Source organism: Erpetoichthys calabaricus, chromosome 1 (assembly GCF_900747795.2).
Source record: "Erpetoichthys calabaricus chromosome 1, fErpCal1.3, whole genome shotgun sequence".
Taxonomy (NCBI): domain Eukaryota; kingdom Metazoa; phylum Chordata; class Cladistia; order Polypteriformes; family Polypteridae; genus Erpetoichthys; species Erpetoichthys calabaricus.
The window spans coordinates 34,984,678-35,005,547 of NC_041394.2; the positions used below are offsets into that span (position 1 = coordinate 34,984,678).

Sequence of the window (20,870 nt, forward strand, 5' to 3'; positions counted from 1 at the left end):
GCTTATCCACTATTCAGTTGGCAGCATGCTCATTGACTACTGGTTATGTTTCATATCTCATCAGCGTACTTTACACACACATAGGTAAGGCGCATATTTAGAAAGAACGCTACATTTATAGAGGCGAGCGGAGAGAGCGCATTTGCTCTGCACCTTCCATGTGTTCTAAATTTGCCGTTGCAATTCCACAATTCATACTCATTCAATACAAATGAAAGTATAGAGTGGTGTACAAAAAAAACGGATTTTAATTTTGAAATATTTAGTTGGTTTTAAAACCTTTAAATTCTGATGCTTTAATCAATTTTAATACAGACTGTTCAACAAAAGGATAACAAGAAAAAAAAAACAATATATTATCCATCCATCCATTATCCAACCTGCTGAATCCGAACACCGGGTCACGGGGGTCCGCTGGAGCCAATCCCAGCCAACACAGGGCACAAGGCAGGAACCAATCCCAGGCAGGGTGCCAACCCACCGCAGGACACACACAAACACACACTAGGGCCAATTTAGAATCGCCAATCCACCTAACCTGCATGTCTTTGGACTGTGGGAGGAAACCGGAGCGCCCGGAGGAAACCCACGCAGACACGGGGAGAACATGCAATCTCCATGCAGGGAGGACCCGGGAAGCGAACCCAGGTCCCCAGGTCTCCCAACTGCAAGGCAGCAGCGCTACCCGCTGCGCCACCATGCCACCCAGAATATATTATTTAAGTATAAAATTGAAAACCGTTTATGGTCTTACCTTTATTTGTAAATGAAGTCCATGCGCCTATCCTTCTCCACGAAAATCTCCGTCACTTTCTTATAAAAGTCCTCCTTATTTTCCTTAATCTTCCATTTTGGCAGTCAGTCGGAACAAAAAATAAAAATAAACGGGCCGCTGCAGTGCACTTGACTTTCTGATATCGCTAACTTATTGGCGCCCACAGCCTCTGTGCAGAAAAGCAGCAGCAACTGTTGGGCTCACATGCAGGGTGGCACGGTACTGTCTGCCTCACCTCGTGCCTTTTCACTGCGGTTTTATGTCCGATCAGCAAGACTAAATATGTCACACACATTCATTAAAGATATTAGCCAGACTGTGAAAAGTCAGGGTGTATAATAAACATGTCTGCAAACATTATACTGGTGACATACAGAGAGACAGCAGCAGACATGCGCCAACTGCACGCATCAACCCCGTGTGTGAGGGAGAGCGCAGTCCGAGGGGAGGTGAGGCTCATCACTGCCGCACCTCACGTTTCTCTCCTGTACTTGAACAGGAAATGCGCCAATTCAGTGATTTTGACTATTAAAATGATCACAATTGTTGGAGTCATACAAAAAGCAAATTTATAGCACATACCAGTGGACAGATTTATTTTATGTTACCATTATTAGATTTTTTTACTTTTCATGATGACGAGCCTCACCTGCCTCCTTGACTGCACGTCCCTGGCTCAATCTGATTGAGGGTCGTGGGTGGGCTGAAGCCTATCATGGCAGTACAGAACACAATGGAGAGCAAACAGCCTAGATAGAGTGCCAGCTCATCACCGGGCTTCACTAAATAAATAAAACAGCATTAAAAAAATACTGGATGACTAAAATGTGATTAAAAGTGAGAGTGGATTCAAATAAAACATTTATCTGTTAGCTCTAAGGACAGGACTGGGTGAAGTTGGCATGTTCTCCCTGTATCCATATCTCCAGGAACTTTAGTCCCCACTTCTTTACACACAGAATATGCTAGCATTAATTTAGCTGGTGACTAGCACGCCTGCCAGGATAAACTCAAGCTTCTTATTCCCCTGTAATAAGAAAACTGAGTTGAGAAAATGGCTGGCTGGATGAAATATGTGAATGGCACACTTAAACTGTGACCACAATTTATATGCATTTCTGTCTAAAATACGAAAACATGGCAAAAACAACATAATAATCCCTCAGGATGTTTCTGTTCCTCCATACTGACCTTTAGCCCCAGGCTGATAATCCATATTGGCAGAAGATGATTTTAAGCATGTGCCAAACCATATGGTCACCCATTTTCCAAATATCAATAAGCCTCAAATACTATCAAGCCACCTCTTCAGCTTCCAGGATTTCAGAAGGAGTGTGGGATTTTTTAATAAAATGTATATAATCGCACAATTAATCCCAGAGCCAAATGTTTTTTTGGATTGCTATGTTTCAAAACATACATTAGAAAACCCTTCTCCGCTTCACAGGGAGTACCCTTGAGCACTAGGAGGAAGGCAAACAAAGGAAGCCATTGTTAAAAAAAAAAAAAAACCTTTGAGATTTTTTTTTTTAACTGATCATCGCCCACCATTCAGTGTCGACTCTTCATCACTCTCACTGAACGCTCCGCCATCAGCAGTCTCAGAGTCTGGACACCCACTCATCAAATAGTCTCCTGCCAACACAATAGCACTGCTGAATAAATAATCAGGTTTATTCATTACACCCTAACCCAATGTGCTTATCCTGGGTAGGGTTACAGGGGCAGCTGGAGCCCATTACAGCAATCATCAGGTCAAAGGCAGGAACAATAACCGAACAGAGCACCACTTCATCACATTGGTGAATGCACACAAACACACACCAGGTGCCAGTTTAGGATTGACACTTCACCTAACCTGCAGGACTTTGGACTGAAGGAGCACGCGGAAGAAACCAACATGGACACGGGAACAACATGTAAACTCCACGCAGGCAGCACCTGGGACCTGAACCTCGGCCTACCTGTCATGAGGAATAAGTGCTACCAGCGCACCACCAGGCCACCGCTAATCAGGTTTGCATTGCTAGAAAATCTCTCTACTATAAACAAAAAAAAACATGGGACGAGACGAGACTTTTTCAGAGAGACACTTTCACGTCCCGCGAGACGAGACTTTGTGCCAAGAGATTTAACCACACCCGGGGCCGGAAATAAAAGACAAAGAGTAGATGATAAAGTAGAACATTGTAAAGAATTCAAAAATGTTGGCGCGATACACATGCAGAGCAGGTTAGAGATAATGAAAGTACTGAAATTCGAAAGTCTCAAAAAAATGATAGCAAAGATCACATTAGCGCAAACAAACGGAAATTATTACTCGGTGAAATAACAGAACAGCGAAAAGAGATCAAATATATTGTTCGGATTTAAACTTTAAGTGAGAGACTTGTAGATCGTTTAATTTGTGTTGCCATCAGGGAAAAGTAGTGTTTCTTACCAATGAAGATGCCTATCCGCGAGAATTAAAAGATTTGTTGTTTGGTGAAAGTGAAATACACAAACGCGAGCGGCAGAGATGTGAAGTGGCTGGCGTGTAGCGCAGGCCGGGGGGGTTGGTGAGCGAAGCCCACTAGTCTTTTTAAACTGCCAGTGTGAATATGTGCTTTACAAAGGACTAGCATAACACTGACAGTTGGCTCCTCCTCAGTACTCAACGGCAGTCTGGCCCCTCAAGACCCTCATTTCTGACTGTTGACCTTCTCAAAGATTTTTATAAATGGGGTACACCTGGATGCTACTTGAATCCCAGTCTGGTCACTGGCCAGTGGAGTTTGAACATTCATCTCTGCAATTATCTTCCTCCTTAATGCCAAAGGCAAACACAAGTTTCTCTTAACTTTTGATGTGATGTAAAATATGACATCACAAACGTTTATATTTATTAATCTAACTTTTATATAAATGTTTTTATTTTCATCTATCTATTAGAACATTAGAAGGATTTAGGCAAACACAGACCGTTCAGCCCAATCAAGCTCGCCAGTCGTATCCACTTAATTCTTCCAAACTAACATCAAGTCAGGCTTTGAAGGCCCCTAAAGTCCTACTGTCTACCGCACTACTTGTTTATTCCACGTGTCTGTGGTTCTATGTGTTAAAAAAACTTCTTAATATTTGTGCAAAACGCACCTTTAACAAGTTTCCAACAGTGTCCCTATGTTCTTGATGAACTCATTTTAAAATAACAAATACATAATTTTAAAAACTTCAAATCGTGTCTCCTCTTCAACTCTTTTTGCTTAAACTGTAAAGGCTCAGCTCTTTTAATCTTTCCTCACAACTCTTCCCCTGTAGCCCTGGAATCAGCCTCGTTGCTCTTCTCTGGACCTTTTCTAGTGCTGCTATGTCCTTTTTGTAGCCTGGAAACCAAAACTTCACACAGGACTCCAGATGAAGCCTCGCCAGTGTGTTATAAAGCTTCAGCAGAACCTCCTTGGACTTGTACTCCACACATCAGGGCGCTATATAACCTGACATTCTGTTAGAATTCTTAATGGCTTCTGCACACTGTAGGGAAGTCAATAGCTTAGAGTCCACTATGACTCCTAAATCTTCTCATAAGGTGTACTCTCAGTTTTCAGACCTACCACTTTGTATTCAAACCAGTTTTTACTTCCTATGTGTAATACTTTACATTAAATGTCATCTGCCCAAGCCTGTATGCTGTCCAAGTCCCTCTGTAATGATTCAAAAGGATTCAAGATTATCTCTCAATCCACCTAAGTTTGCAGATGATACCAAGCTAACCATCTTGTTGTTTATTTACCTATACAAATCATTTATACAGTATATATTAAAAATAACAGCTACCTTAGCACTGACTCCCTTGGAACACCACTCTTAACGTCAGCCAATTCTGATGAGGTTCCTCTCACCAACACCTTCTGTTTGTTGGTTTTAGCCAATTCTTCACCCATCTACACACCACACCCTGAACTCCCACTACTTTTACGTTGATGTCCAACCTCTCATGTGGCACCTTATCAAATGCTTTCTGAAAGTCAAGATAAAAAATATCATATGCACTACATTGGGTCATATCCTTTTGTTGCTTCCTAACAGAATTCTATTGTGTTGGTAAAATATGACCTCCCTCTTCTCACTCCATACTGACTCTTTAGTAAAACTCCTGTACTTGTCATGTGCTACTCAATCTTATCCTTAATAATTCCTGCCATTAATTTTCCTGTGATGCACATTAAGCTTATTGGCCTACTGTGCTTGCTTGATCTGTTGGCCACCCATTTCATATAACGGGATGATATTTATCATTTTTCAGTCCTACAGAATCTCCCCAGTGTGCAGTGACTTCCTACAAATATGCGTCAAGGGTTTATATCTGTACTCACTAACTTCCTGAAGTGCTTGAGGGTAAATATCCTGCTCAAAAAACTGAAGGAACACTTTTGAATCAGAGTATAGCATCAAGTCAATGAAACTTGTGGGCTATTGATCTGGTCAGTGAAGTAGCAGAGGGGCTTGTTAATCAGTTTCAGCTGCTTTGGTGTTAATGAAATTAACAACAGGTGCACTAGAGGGGCAACAATGAGACGACCCCCAAAACAGGAATGAATGGTTTAACAGGTGGAGGCCACTGACATTTTCCCTCCTAATTCTGTTTTTTCACTTGTTTTGCATTTGGCTACAGTCAGTGTCACTGCTGGTACCATGAGGCGATACCTGGACCCTACAGAGCTGGCACAGGTAGTCCAACTTCTCCAGGATGGTACACCAATACATGCCATTGCCACAGGGTTTGCTGTGTCTCCCAGCACAGTCTCAGTGGCATGGAGGAGATTCCAGGAGACAGGCAGTTACTCTATGAGAGCTGGACAGGGCCGTAGAAGGTCCTTAACCCATCAGCAGGACCGGTATCTGCTCCTTTGGGCAAAGAGGAACACGTTGAGCACTGCCAGAGCCCTACAAAATGACCTCCAGCAGGCCACTGGTGTAAATGTCTCTGACCAAACAATCAGAAACAAACTTCATGAGGGTAGCCTGAGGGTCCTTGAGTGGACCCTGTGCTCACTATCCCGGCACCGTGAAGCTAAATTAGCATTTGCCATAGAATACCAGAATTGGCATGTCCACCACTGGCGCCCTGTGCTTTTCACAGAGAGCAGGTTCACCTTGAGAAGCTGTGGAGAACGTTATACTGCCTGTAACATCGTTCAGCATGACCGGTTTGGTGGTGGGTCAGTGATGGTCTGGCAAGGCATATTCATGGAGGGATGCACAGACTTCTACAGGCTAGACAATGGAAACTTGACTGCCATTGGGTGCCGGGATGAAATCCTTGGACCCCATTGTCAGAACCTATGCTGGTGCAGTTGTTTCTGGGTTCCCCCAGGTGCATGACAATGCCCGGCCTCATGCGGTGAGAGTATGCAGGCAGTTCCTGAAGGATGAAGGAATTGATACCATTGACTGGCCCCCACACTCACCTGACCTAAATCCAATAGGACACCTCTGTGACATTATGTTTCGGTCCATCCTACGCCACCAGGTTGCACCTCAGACTGTCCAGGAGCTCAGTGATGCCCTGGTCCAGGTCTGGGAGGAGATCCCCCAGGACAACATCCATCATATCATTTGGAGCTTCCCCGCAACCATGCATACAAGCACATGGGGGCCATATAAACTACTGAGTACGATTTGGAGTTGCTGCAATTAAATTTTGGCAAAATGGACTAGCCTGCCGCATCATTTTTTTCACTTTGATTTTCGGGGTGTCTTTGAATAATCAGCCCTCTGTAGGTTGATAATCTTCATTTACAACAAGCGATGTGACATCCTTTCGTTCTTAACACATTACCCAGTCTGTATCAGTAGAGATATCCAGGAGGAAGTTTTTTCCCATTGAGATCTGATGTGTTTTCAAAGTGTTCCAGTTTATTATCTGGTCCTAGAGATTTGTTTGATTTCAGCCTATTTAATCTGAGCAGTACTTCTCTTTTTACAATTTCCAGAATCACTCAGTAACTCCTTAGTAGTCCCTGTTACCACTGGGAGGTTATCCACTTGCTCACATGAAAAGACCGGTGAAAAATGCAAGTTTAGAGCGTCTGCTATTTTACTTTCTGTATTTTTTAATTCCCCATTACTATTCCAGATGCACTTCACCTTAGCCTTAACTGTACTTTTACTACTAAAACACTGGAAGAATCTCTTTAGGTCATCTTATCTGCTACATTGTTCTCTAGCTGCATTTTAGCTTGCTAATATCCTTCTTAATGGCTGCCCTCATGTTCCCATACGCCCTATGATTCACATTTAAGATATTAGTCTTAAATGATTTATACAACTGTTTTTTCTTTTGCAGATTCTTTATCGACCCTTTATTAGCCCACTGTGGAGTTTATTTTTTTTTAATTTACTACTAATTCCAAATTTATATATTTACCTGTCCTGCATTACATGTAAAACGTTTTTAAACCTGTTCCACTGCTCCTCGATGGTCTCCACATTTAATAGCTTATCCCAGTCTATCCTCCTATAGACTTTGCTGCATTTGCTCACAATTTGCCCTATCAAAGTTAAACTTAACAGTTTTAGTTCTTTGCATTTGAGCTCTTCTAGAATACTGTGAATTGTATTAAATTAGGGTCACTGGACCCTAGTGGCTCAGTCACTTCTACACCCTCAATCCTATCCTGATTATTACAAAAATACTAAATCTTGACACAAAGCGTTGGTGCTTTAACATATTGTGTTACAAAACATCCACTGATTACTTCTAAAAACTCCCTGTCTTGTGCTCTGCTATTTGCAAAGTTAGCCCAGTTAATATTCAGGTAAAGTCCCTCATGACTATAATATCCCCATGTACACGAAACTTTAATAATAGTAGTAATAAAAAGCAGCGTATTGAAAATATTCTCTGCATCTGGAGGTCTATAACACACTCCTTAGTAAGCCACTTAGAAAACGCATGCGTAGTATTGTGCCAGCTAGAAAATGTTTGACCGAGTTATTAAATAGTGTCGGTTTCATTTGCCCGCATTGACAGCGCACACCATCACAGCTGTCATACTATGACAAGATTGTGCCGCATATTCAAACTGATCCTTTATTTGTGAAAGTACTCATCGCCCACAGTCTGCCTTCTAAGAAAGAAAGACACTGCAGGATTACATATTACCGCTTCAGACAAAACCCTTGCGTCAACTGTGATTATTTAACCTTCTTTACAATCGATATTGTGTGTGCAAAAAGAAGATCCTATTGTAAAGAACTTTTCAAGCTAACCAGACTAACATCGGTTGACAGATGCATTCGAGTGCGCAACTTCCCAACGAAAACGACGAACAGGTTGACGCGCTTTGGTGGGCGGCCCGCCAAGAAGAGAGAGACGCAATGATTTTAGTGACGTCCACGCAATGGAAACTTTAGCGCGTCATAATGACGAGTGGAGCTTAATATAATTACTTCGTAAACGGATAACAGTTATCTTCCGTCCTTATGCCATTATACAATGCCATTATACCTCCCACCTCGAATCTGGCTCTGGCGTAAATTTGTTAGCTTTCAACGGGATACTAGCAAGAAGCGGTGTCGCAATCCCCACCCCTTTTGAGGCTGTCCGCCGTATGAAAACATTTCAGCCAATCAACATCAGGCTTCCAAGTCAGTCATCCAATCAGCATAGAGAACACGCGCTTTCTTCGAGTAGCGCCAAGCACAGCAGAAGATTCTTGTGCTGCAGGAGCGGCGAAGAGGAAGCGGAGGAGGAGGACGAGGAGCTCAGCTTTTGTATTTCACATCTAATATTCACACACCATCAGGTTAGAAAGTTGGAAAAAAAAGAAAAAGTTGTGTTCGTGTTAGTTTAGAACCGCGGCAGACAAACATGAATTTGCAACGTATGCCCATATTTTGTGTATTGTGCAAACACATTCTTTTTATTACTTCACTTTGCAATAATACGTTCAATTGTTCAGTGTAATCTTAGTCCCGGGGTACACCGTAAAAGTAGTATAATTTTCTTCTTACCTTGGCAAATAAAGACCTGATCCACTTGAGTTTCTCGCTGCTAGGAGCATCTCATAATAACAAACTTTAAATAAAAACTAGACTCAGCATACCAACTATAATATCCGCTAAACCGCCAAGATTGCCTTTAATAATCGCTTGTTAAATAAAAGCACACCCACACTGTCAATATACAAGTACCCTGAGAATATTTGTTGGATAATCGACATTTTCTTTATATAGCTTTTTACAGTATTTATAACTACACAGAACAACATATTATAAATATGTAATGCCAGTTGTCACTTAAAGATGATCAGCACTGAGAAAGCAACGTGTAGTGTTAGATTTAATCTCTTATGAGCATTTAACAACTGTTCACAAAAAGTAGGGAAAGAACCTCCGTGAGAAATTAATTATGATGGAAAGAAGTGAAGGCTGCACACAATCAGTCAAAAATTTGGATACACCCAGGAATGTTAATGTTTTTGATAGGAACTGAAACGTTTTTCAAGCTATCATTAAATTGATTTAAAAATTTACAGCCAAGACATTACTAGTGCTGCTGGTGGCTATTACTGTATGAAATGACCGATTATTTATTATTCGCAAACTGACATATTTCTTGAGAAACCGGTTACATGTTGGCCATTTTTGAACCCGGAACTGAACTTTGGGATTGCCAGTACCTTGCAACCAAAGTGAACAGAATAACAGGTTTCAGCAGTGCTAATGCAATTACAAAGGTTTCTCTAATAACCAAGAAGCATTTAAACACAAGTAATTAAAGTTAAGCTAAGGACGAATGGCTGCTGAAAATGGGGCTTTGCAATCGTATGTGAATAATAAATTAAAAATAAGTCATTTCTTGCAATAATAGCCTTCAACACACTACTAATATATTGTTAGCATTTTAAAAAAATTTAGCAGGATTTTGATAATAAAAAGGTTTCAGTTTCAGTCAAAACCCTGAAAATTTCTTGGTGTGTTTTCTCTTTTAATCAACACTGCTTGTAATTACATTCTCACATTGTATAACCTATTTTAGTTTTATTGTGAAGTACTTCTGTTTAGGTTAATGGCATTACATGAATTGCATCGTACAAGCATTTCACAGCAGCCTTATTTATGGATTTAAAATTTTACAAATATTCTAGAAAATGGAACAAGATCATTTTCAAGATTCCAAAATATTGCCTAAATCCCAAACAGGTATATTTTTGATAAGAATATCAATATCACAGGACCTCAGAATGGATGAGAGAAAATAGCATGGCCAATAAACAGACCACAGCATAATTCCAGTACAGTCATACAGTAAATGGTAACCTGCAATACTGTGCAGTGTAAGATGGTCCTGGCAGGGACTGGCCAGCCAGTGGGTTTTTCGTTGCCAGACATTGAAGTTTCTCAAAGTCTGTGCTCTGATTTACATAAATGGGGGTTTTTGTTGGCCTTTCACTCAAATTGCATTCATACTAAATGGACAACTTTTTAAATTATTTTAAAATAGCTGTCCCCGTGGCTCTGCCTGTGTTAATAGTGAAACAGGACAAACTTTAAAAAAAAAAATCAATAAACAAACAGGTATCGCTAGCTAAGTGAAGGTAAGGTACACTCCAAAACATCGTGAGAGGTAGACCGACTCAAACAGAGGCTGGTGCGTGAGTGAGTGAGTGAGGAGGGCCTTGCCTGGCTCCCTGCTCCTGATGTCACACATCCCACTCCCCTCGGCCTGCAGCCTCGGTCTCGGATTAACACAAATAAACTGAACCTGCAAGCGAACTATAACACTTAGCATGATGAGAGAAGTCTCAAAATCAACTGGAATTTTCAAGCAAATTAGAAAAAACCCGATCTAAATCCTTTAAGTAGTTCTCTCATGAAAAGAGGACAGACAGACAGACGGACGTTGAATTTTTTATATATATAGAAATTAAGCACAGATGTACTGCAGTGTTTCTCAATTGCTTTGGCTTTCCATCTATAAACTCCCACACCAGTTATTTTGTCGTAAGTGAGCATCATTTTCCATTGCTTATGTACAAAAGTCAATTCATTTAGACATCATTCAAGTGGCTCAGTTTCATAATCAATGAATCAGTCCCAAGTCCTGGCCACTTACATTGAGTAAGTTCTACTCTTAACTCTGCAATAAGATGCTGCAGATGTTCTATCAGACGGTTGTAGCGAGCACCCTCTTCTACGTGGTGGTGTGCTGGGGAGGCAGCATAAAGAAGAGGGATGCCTCACGCCTGGACAAACTGGTGAGGAAGGCAGGCTCTATTGTAGGCACGGAGCTGGACAGTTTGACATCTGTGGCAGAGCGACGGGCGCTGAGCAGGCTCCTGTCAATCATGGAGAATCCACTGCATCCACTAAACAGTATCATCTCCAGACAGAGGAGCAGCTTCAGCGACAGACTGCTGTCACCGTCCTGCTCCACTGACAGACTGAGGAGATCGTTCCTCCCCCACACTATGCGACTCTTCAATTCCACCCGGTGGGGTAAACGTTAACATTATACAAAGTTATTGTCTGTCTGTATACCTACATTATTACTCTTTAATATTTTCTTTATCAATATGCTGCTGCTGAAGTATGTGAATTTCCCCATGGGATTAATAAAGTATCTATCTATCTACCTACCTACCTACACTGGTGCTTTGTCAGTGGGTGAGACATCATAAGCAAAAAGATTACTTAATTTCCCAAAACATATAAAACAAATAATTTTCCATGTAAATGTAATATACATGTTTATCCAATAATTTGGACACTAAACCATTGTGTATAATTAATTAATTATTGTCAGGTTCAATAGGCTTTTTAAAGGGGGGGTAAACTAAATCTAACAAACAAACGGTACCTGCTCTACACAGACAACTACAGATTACAGGTGCCTTTCATACAAGTTTAAAGAACATAAATGTATCTATTGTTCACGTGAATGTGGTAATTATTTTGGTAAAAATGGAGGAACACTTACAGAAATGCAAACGCTGCACAAAGTCAATTGTGTGGAGGATGTGTGGAGTATGGGAGGAAGACAACCAGACAGGGCCGTGTGCCTAAGAGCCACGAGTGTGGACGGTGTCTAAAATCATGGCCTTACTAAGGAAGAATGCAATCAAATGTAGGACAGTCCACACTTTCAACCAAAAGTTTAAACATTTAAGAGGGAAACAGGTGGGTTATCTTACAAAAACTATTGTGATTTGTTTTTTGTTGTATTGCATTGTTTATCTAATTTTGTACTGAAATGCTACTGTTAAGTGACCTCATGTTTTATGTAACATTAGAGACAGGTTTACAGTAAAAACAATGGATTTCACATTTTTCCCCTATAAATTGTCCTATAGTACTGTTAAAGAAAAAAAACAAAAAACATATGCATTGTGTTTACTACAGTACTGCATGCTGACCCAATTATGGTGGGAGAAGAGGGGGTTCTACTAGAAGTCTGCAATGTCGCAATTGAAAATAATTCTATTAAGACAATAAAAGCAACACAGTCAAATTCTGACAGAAGATGGTATTTTTTGAACCATCACCTCAGTAAATCTCTAGGCAGAGCATTAAAGCAGCACCAGAAGGTACAATTCGAAAAGAAGCGGCCATGGGGTGAAGGACCAGAGATACATTTTTACAGTAAAATGTCATGTTACAGCATTTTTCCTTTTTAGTTGCGGATTACTTGTGATCTACACATTGATGTGTACTAGTAAAGAACCTATAAAATCATTTATGTTTATTGTGTATTTTTTTTTTTAGAGAATAATGAATTTGGAAGGAAATGAAACGCCTCATATACTCATCTGTTGACGAAGTTGGGTTTAACTTGTCCAAATCCCACAGGTAAGGACACAACATAACAGGTGAAAGAACTATAACTGATGTTGCAGGGCAGTATGGGGGCAACATCACCGTGTGCACCACTATTTCTGAAAATGGAGTGGAAGCACACATTTCTATTGTCAGTCCATGTAACAGTCAACATTTCTAACTTTATTGTAACTTGTTTCTGAACATAAAGGAGGCCTAGTAGGGCTTAACCTGCAGCATTACGTAGTTGTGTGTTACAATGTTAGTTTCCACTGCACCAACATTGTATGGAAATAGTTTGCTGGCCACTAACAGATAAACATGTAATTCATCTTATATATATTCACCCTTTCTAAATCTTAAAAAGGAACTTTTTTCAGCCCGCAGGTGGAAAATTTACGACCAACCACCACAGAACCAAGTTTCTCTAATCATTGTCATGAATGATGCCTGTAATCACATCACAGGCAAGTCCAGTAGAGGATAGTTGCAGCGTTCAAGATAATACCCACAATGCATTGCCAGAGAGAAGGTGGTGCAGGGTGAATGAAATCCTGTGTCCAGATGAACATAAAAGATGAGCTGAGACATCAATCCTTGTAAAAATGTTACTGTACATTAGTTTGTGTTGACCGATTTTACATTTCCTTGCAGTAACATTTTCATTACTATTGAACAATTATTTTTTAAAAGGTACAGTACTGCATTTCACTATTTTATTGTATTTGTTACAATTTTTATTTTCATTATTTGTCATTTGCAAAGCAGTTCCATCTTGAATTTCAAATGCACTAAATATGTAAAAGTTGTGTCTTGGTCTTATTTTTTGTATATCATTCTTTGCAGAACATACTATCAAATAAATGCAGTAAACTAAATGTTGAAGGCAGTTGAACAGGATGTTCATATTTAAAATAAAAATTTTATAGTGAAAATTAGTAGCAGTACTCCATTGTTCTCTGGTGGTCAAATGAATATGGTGTCCATTTTGGTTATGAATGTGAACTTAGATGGACAAGGTGTTCAGCCCACTAGCCAACCTTGGGACAGGCTGGTTTGGAGATCTGTGTAACAGTTTCTTCTCCACTTGTGTTCATTTCTGTAAATTCACTCACAAGAATGTGATGAAGCTGGATGTCTTCTAGCCCAAAAGATGAAGCTATTAGGACTGATTAGTCACAGAGGCGGCTGCCAACCGGAACTCCCATCTCCGCAACTTGTGTTTGTTTGTGGTTAGGGTCTTCCTGATTCACAGTCCTGTCTATGAAGCGACTAATTTATCATTGTAGGACTTAAAAGTGGAAATCTGTTAATGCACGAAGGCCTTAGGACAGAAGACATCCATATTACAATGAAAAGTGACCATGATCAGGTGAAATGAGTATACTTGTCCCACAGTAGTGTTTTATGGCCATCACTGCCATGGGGCAACATATGTCTTTTTCATATTAATCTACCATTCAGGACTTGGTTGTTGGGCCTTTGTTTGTCTGAAGCCCATTCATAAACCGGTTCACTGTAGCTGACCTTTTAATATGACTCCAGGTGACAGTTTTAGGGTTCCACAGCTCTAACATGCCTCACCATTACACTAGAGTTAATCAATCTTAAATCTTTTTTCAGTAAGTACACAATTCAACAAAAAAAAAAAAACATGCAAAATAACTGTACATTAAAAACTAGAACCAGTAAAATAAATAGTTCTCCAAAATAGAGTGCTGTAATTTATATTACACAAATACACCAGTGCATATATATTTTTGCATCTATAACTTTTTGGCTTCAGCTGTTACAATCTCTTTCTTTGGTACAGTGGAGCAGTACAATTGTATAAAACTGTAGTTTCAGACATTTCAGTTTCAAGGAGTCAGGAGCTGCCACTTAGTAACATTCTGCTGTGATTGTATGTCTCCATCTAGTGTTCAGCTTGAGAAGTATCAGCTATTTCAAATGACAGAACCACTCAATTACCACACAAGCCTAAATGCCAGTCACTTGGGAGATACAGAATATTTTGAGGGAGATAATTTTATTAAGCAACTGAGAAACTGTCTAGGCTTCAACTGAATGGAGTGCAAAATGATGGCACCCAAAGTCCCAATGGGGTAGACAAACTTCATTATAGAAGTTAAAATGACAAATGAAGACATGTTTATGTAGCAAAGACTGCAAACCATCATCAAGGTAGTGAAAATAAAGAAAATGCAGTTTTACATATATGTTAACTTAAAGAACATTTAAAGTTTAAAATAAGTATGCAAATAAATGCACAAGACGAGACATTTTAAAAAGAACAGCTATTATTTTATTTCCCTGGTAATGCAATTTTCAGTTATCTGTAAAACAGACCTTTATATATACTAACTACTCTCCTTACAGAAGGTTTAAATTGTTCAACAAGGAAAAGAATATTTTTACATATACACATATGCAAATGTTAACAATGTGAATGATTTTACATAACCCAGGACAATATATTCATAACTAAAAAATATTTACTAGAACTTATACACATGAATACATTTGCTATGAAGAACAATGATGTTGAGAAATACCCTGCTGCCATAACAAGGATCTACACCTATGTCCCCATATTCACTGCCTGTTGTAAAGCACATCCCTCAAACTGCCAAGATACGATCCTCTGCCACATTCTCCTACTTCATGACAATCATACATACTGTATCTAATGTAATCTGTGCCACTGAATTTAGTAGGTCAGTTCCTTTCTGGTCTGAGCATACACCTAATCAAGAATCCAGCAGTGTGGCCCTATAATAGGAGTAAGGGTGATGTGTCTAAGTGTATTAACAGCAGAGTGTCCTAAATGGAATGTTCTAGGAATCGAATAGATTTAGCACATAACACAAGTTAGGGCTGCTTGAAATAGAATGTCCGCAAGGTGCAAGTGCTAACATACTTGATCAAAAAATGTACTTAACAGTGGACGTGCTTGGTCATATAGTAGCTCTGAAACTACAGTGGTCCTCGCACAAAAAAAAAAAAAAAAAAAAAACTTATGTAAAATATCACTTCAGGTGTGATTCAGCACTTCTCAGATGCAAGACTAGAAGATGGTTTCTGTCAGTCTGGAAAAGAACAGTGTAAGTGCAATAAGCTTAATATAACTAATAAAAATATATTCTAAAAGATTTCCTTAAGAGGAATGTATTACGGGATCACAAAGATGAAAACTACAAGACAGAACAAAAATAAGAGAACTTTGTGGTTTTGCAACTTACTTGTACCACCCATTTGACACAAGCAACACCTTCTCCATCTTAAGTAGGCATCCATTACCTCTTATACATTCTCCATATGTCAAAGGTGAGCTGTCACTGCTTCAACTTGACTCTTTGCTCCAACTGCAAGAGAGCAGCCATCAACCTCAAAAACTGCACTGTCACCACAGTCCACTGTGTGAGGTTCGTTACCAATATCATACGCCCACCTGAAGTGGGCCATTTCCTTCCTTTAGCCAGATCTAAACTTGACTAACATTTCCCCTAAGTTCCATATCAGTACCAGTTTAAAGCACAGTTCTGCCAATCCTAGAATTATTGTGCTGATCTAAACCTAGCACCTATAATGTTGATAATAAAAATAATAATCCACAACACTGTTTGGCCAGACACTTTTGAAAGGGACTATATGGACATTGCAAGAGATAAAGCAGGGAACCCATTCAGTAAAAGAGAAAGAAGAGGTCTAATTGCAGCTGTTTTTTCCACCTTTCTAATTTTAAGCATCTAATTAACACTTTCAGAAGTTCACTCTTTCTGGAAATGTTGCTACAAACCCATCAATGACATTGAGCCAGTCTCCATGAGAAAAAGCTGTGGACGGTCTCCAAAACTGGGTGATACAGACTGCTCATTGACATCATGGACCTAATTAGCACTCTACTCTCAAATAGACAACTTTCATCTTTTATAACCTCACGTGTAATGTGCCAGCCTTGCCACTGTGTCTGACCCCACTATTATAATACTGATGTACACATATTTGGCACTTTGTGTTCTATAGTGGAAACACTTCCAAAGTATAATATTTAAAGTTGCTACTTTTTGTCACAAAATGCCAGCTTCTGTAGTGGCAAATAGCACTATCACAAAAAGTATGCTTTTTGCATAAGAAAGAAAAAAATATTACTTACTTCCTTTAGCACCACATGCTAAGGTTTAGGAAATTCAATAAGCCCATCTGAAGTCCAGATCTTCACCTCACCATCTCTAAAATATGGAAAGTCTTGGCACAATAATGCAATATAAGAAATAAACAACCTGTGCTTAGTCATGGCATGGCTGTGTTGTCGGGCATATTCTGACCAACCATGCTTAATGTGCAGCTGCAGTGTTCAGTATTAATTAGTTAAAAAAAATAACAAAAATACCAACATAAATTTAAATGTTGTTTCACAGAACAACATATATAGAATCAAGAGTGTCATGGGGTCCTCGCAGAGCTCTTGCCCAAACTCAGTTCCCAGGCCTCTCCTGTTGTGCTACACATCACCAGGGAGCCACGCAGTAAACAAGCAGATTGTTCTTTTCAGGCAGAGGAAGCTGCAATTAGCAGGAGAGGCACAAAAAGGAGTACAGGCAAGGATGGCAGCCAGGCTCAGGCTCATCCAGCTCCAGCAGTTCGGCTTGAGCACCACGAAGCGCACAGTGTTCAGGATAATACGACGGTGGGGTGTACTGTTCATTTTAGCAGTTGTTGTTTTTTCAAATAGTGTTATTCCCCCACCTTTATCCCAGGAACCAATTCCTCTGAGATATGCTCTTTACTTCTTCCTGAGAAAAAAAAAAAATGAGATCAAATACCAACAAGTGAAAAAAATCTTTGAAGAGAGGAATTTGAATTTTAGAAATTACAATGCTTTCTATAATTGAAAGTATTGGAGAAACCAGAAATCTGATGTATCTGGCACATGACTCCCCATTTTGAAGGTAGAATTTTAGTGGTAGCATATTACAGGCCAATAGGCTATATGCACACAGGAGTGCTACTCAGCTCAGTCATTTCCGTTTGTCCATCCTGCAGGCAGTTGTGATTTCTGTTTATTGGCGAGAATGTCAGAAAAGAAGAAATTTAAGTTTGAGTATACAGATAGTTCTACAGCTGAGCATTGTTGTGTACCTTTATGTGGAGCATCCAGTAAATATAACAAGGTACTTAGTTTTCACTTAGTTTTCCTCTGATACAAAAACCTGATCTGAACTGTTTGTCGCCATCCAGAGAGACAGCTTTACAGCTCCCCATACCCAAATTTGTAGCGGGGTTTTTTTTTGTTTGTTTTTTTAAAAAAAGGAGGATTTTCACGAGCCAGGGTCTGAGGCAGGGTGGCCATTGATGGATTATTGAAGGGAGAAGTTCCTGCATTGTTTGAGTGGAACCATTTCTCCATATAACTTTCAAGACCGGGGGTTTGAAAGAGGAGAAAGCAACTAACACACACGGTAAGGAGGAGGACAGTAAAATCCTCGAGAACCACAACTCAACTACACTTTGGCTCCTGATCCAGCAGTTGTCGACCTAGTGCTTGATGAAAGCGTGTCTCTCAGAGGGGAGATCCTCCAGCTGAGGAAACAAACTTAAACCCTTACAATAAATCAACGGTTTGGCATTCACTGTTTTTCTGGCTCAGGTAGAGCCATCCACTTTTTTTACATGGTAAGATGTCCAGCATACAGTAATGTATTAAGCTTGCATACATATTCACCTGTCCCTGAATAAAGTTTAATGACTATTTATTGAAATTCTATTTCAATAAATAGTAGACACAGGTTTTCAATACATCCAGATCGTACCTTCGTAATTATGGATGTAGCTTGAAACTTATAATTTGAAGCCCTTCTCCTTTTTAACTCCTGACATTCGGTACAATGTTTGTATCGATATTATCCTTTCTAAGCGGTATTACATTGCAGAAAAATATCCTGTAGCAGTTCTGCTCAAAATCAACAGGTTTATATAGCAGCACTTTCTAGTACTAAACTGTTCCAAAATTCAGTTATACTGAGCGAACAAGTTTTATTTTATTTAAAGAACACATAATAAAAAATGCATATGTAGAGACTGCATCATAAAGTTGTGCAAATTGGGTTAAGTGACCCCTAAGTCCTATACATCTGTTGAAAAGTCGAGGCCAAAATTCTGATTCCCTCACAATACTCTGTAATAAACAGGGGTGAACAAAATAAAAGGAATGTCACAGAGAGTTTAACTTTGATACAAGTATAACATAAATACAAATGTGGCTGCAAAGGCGAGTTCTGTTAGGTTGATTTCCAATTAGTAGAATGTGTCACTTTTAATAGAAATTTGAAAAGCAGCTCTTTGATATGAGAGTTTTCAAAAGCAACAAGAACGAACTTAGTTCAATAGAGGTAAAATAGTCAGTGCTTAAACGGTAGGTGCATTAGTCGCAAAGCTGTGCAATATTACTTTATGTGCCAAGGGCAATAGTAACAAAAACAACAGCAGCATATGCCAAACACAGACAAACAGGGATTCATGGACACATATAGTATCTCACAAAAGTGAGTACACTCCTCACATTTTTGTAAATATTTTATTATATATTTTCATGGGACAACACCACTTAAGATATGACACTTTGATCCAATGTAAAGTAGTCGGTGTACAGCTTGTATAACAGTGTAAATTTGCTGTTTCCTCAAAACAATTTAACACAGCCATTAATGTCTAAACCGCTGGCAACAAAAATGAGTACAACCCCTAAGTGAAAAATGTCCAAATTGTGCCCAATTTGCCATTTTCCCTCCCCGGTGTCATGTGACTCGTTAGTGTTACAAGGTCTCAGGTGTGAATGGGGAGCAGGTGTGTTAAATTTGGTGTTATTGCTCTCACACTCTCTCATACTGGTCACTGGAAGTTCAACACGGCACCTCATGGCAAAGAACTCTGAGGATCTGAAAAAAAGAATTGTTGCTCTACATAAAGATGGCCTCAGCTATAAGAAGATTGCCAACACCCTGAAAGTGAGCTGCAGCACGGTGACCATACAGCGGTTTAACAGGACAGGTTCCACTCAGAACAGGCCTCGTCATGGTCGACCAAAGAAGTTGTGTGCACGTGCTCAGCGTCATATCCAGAGGTTGTCTTTTAAAAATAGCCGTATGAGTGCTGCCAGCATTGCTACAGAGGTTGAAGGGGTGGGGGGTCAGCCTGTCAGTGCTCAGACCGTACGCCGCACACTGCATCAAATTGGTCTACACGGCTGTCAAGTGTGTCTTGCCTACAGTCAAGCATGGTGGTGGGAGTGTCATGGTCTGGGGCTGCATGAGTGCTACCGGCACTGGGGAGCTACAGTTTATTGAAGGAACCATGAATGCCACCGTGTACTGTGACATACTGAAGCAGAGCATGATCCCCTCCCTTCGGAAACTGGGCCGCAGGGCAGTATTCCAACATAACGACCCCAAACACAACCTCCAAGACGACCATTGCCTTGCTAAAGAAACTGAGGGTATTAAAGGTGCTGGACTGGCCAAGCATGTCTCCAGACCTAAACCCTATTGAGCATCTGTGGGGCATCCTCAAATGGAAGGTGGAGGAGCACAAGGTCTCTAACATCCACCAGCTCTGTGATGTCGTCATGGAGGAGTGGAAGAGGATTCCAGTGGCAACCTGTGAAGCTCTAGTGAACTCCATGCCCAAGTGAGTTAAGGCAGTGCTGGAAAATAATGGTGGCCACACAAAATATTGACACTTTGGGCACAATTTGGACATTTTTTTTCACTTAGGGGTGTACTCACTTTTGTTGCCAGCAGTTTAGACATTAATGGCTGTGTGTTGAGTTATTTTGAGGGGACAGCAAATTTACACTTTTATACAAGCTGTACATGGAGTACTTTAAATTGGATCAAAGTGTCATATCTTCAGTGTTGTCCCATGAAAAGATATAATAAAATATTTACAAAAATGTGACGGGTGTACTGAGATACTATAGGATAGCAGTCACATTAACACAGAATTGAATCTGCACCTTTGTGACACATTTTCGACAAAAACTGCATTTGAAAGCTTTACAAAACTGGGATTTATAGCAGGGCGCCCAGGGCACAAAGACACTTATCCTGGTGAAAGGAGCAGAAAAGAACTGAAACTCAGTAATGGAAAAAAGTAGTCTGGTCTTATCTTTCATTCTGCTTCCTATATCCAGATGGTTTTATGGTTTACCGAAAACCAAAGAACATCTCCAACCCGCAATGCCTGTTTGCTGGGTATGGGTATTGAATACCGGTAATTAAACTGGTACCAGTTCCGG

The 20,870-nt window shown here is 40.0% G+C and overlaps 1 protein-coding gene across 2 annotated transcripts in view; it reads right to left on the reverse strand.

Moving 5' to 3' along the window:
- Positions 1 to 14,856: 14,856 nt before the first annotated feature.
- The window catches only part of LOC114648537 (metal transporter CNNM3), a 74,429-nt gene continuing 68,415 nt past the window's right edge, over positions 14,857 to 20,870 (reverse strand). For both annotated transcript variants that reach the window (XM_028797628.2, XM_028797635.2), the window contains one exon: positions 14,857 to 17,370. In XM_028797628.2, coding sequence (XP_028653461.1) covers positions 17,312 to 17,370 — 59 coding nt within the window. In that variant the 3' untranslated portion in view covers positions 14,857 to 17,311. The remainder of the gene's footprint in view (positions 17,371 to 20,870) is intronic.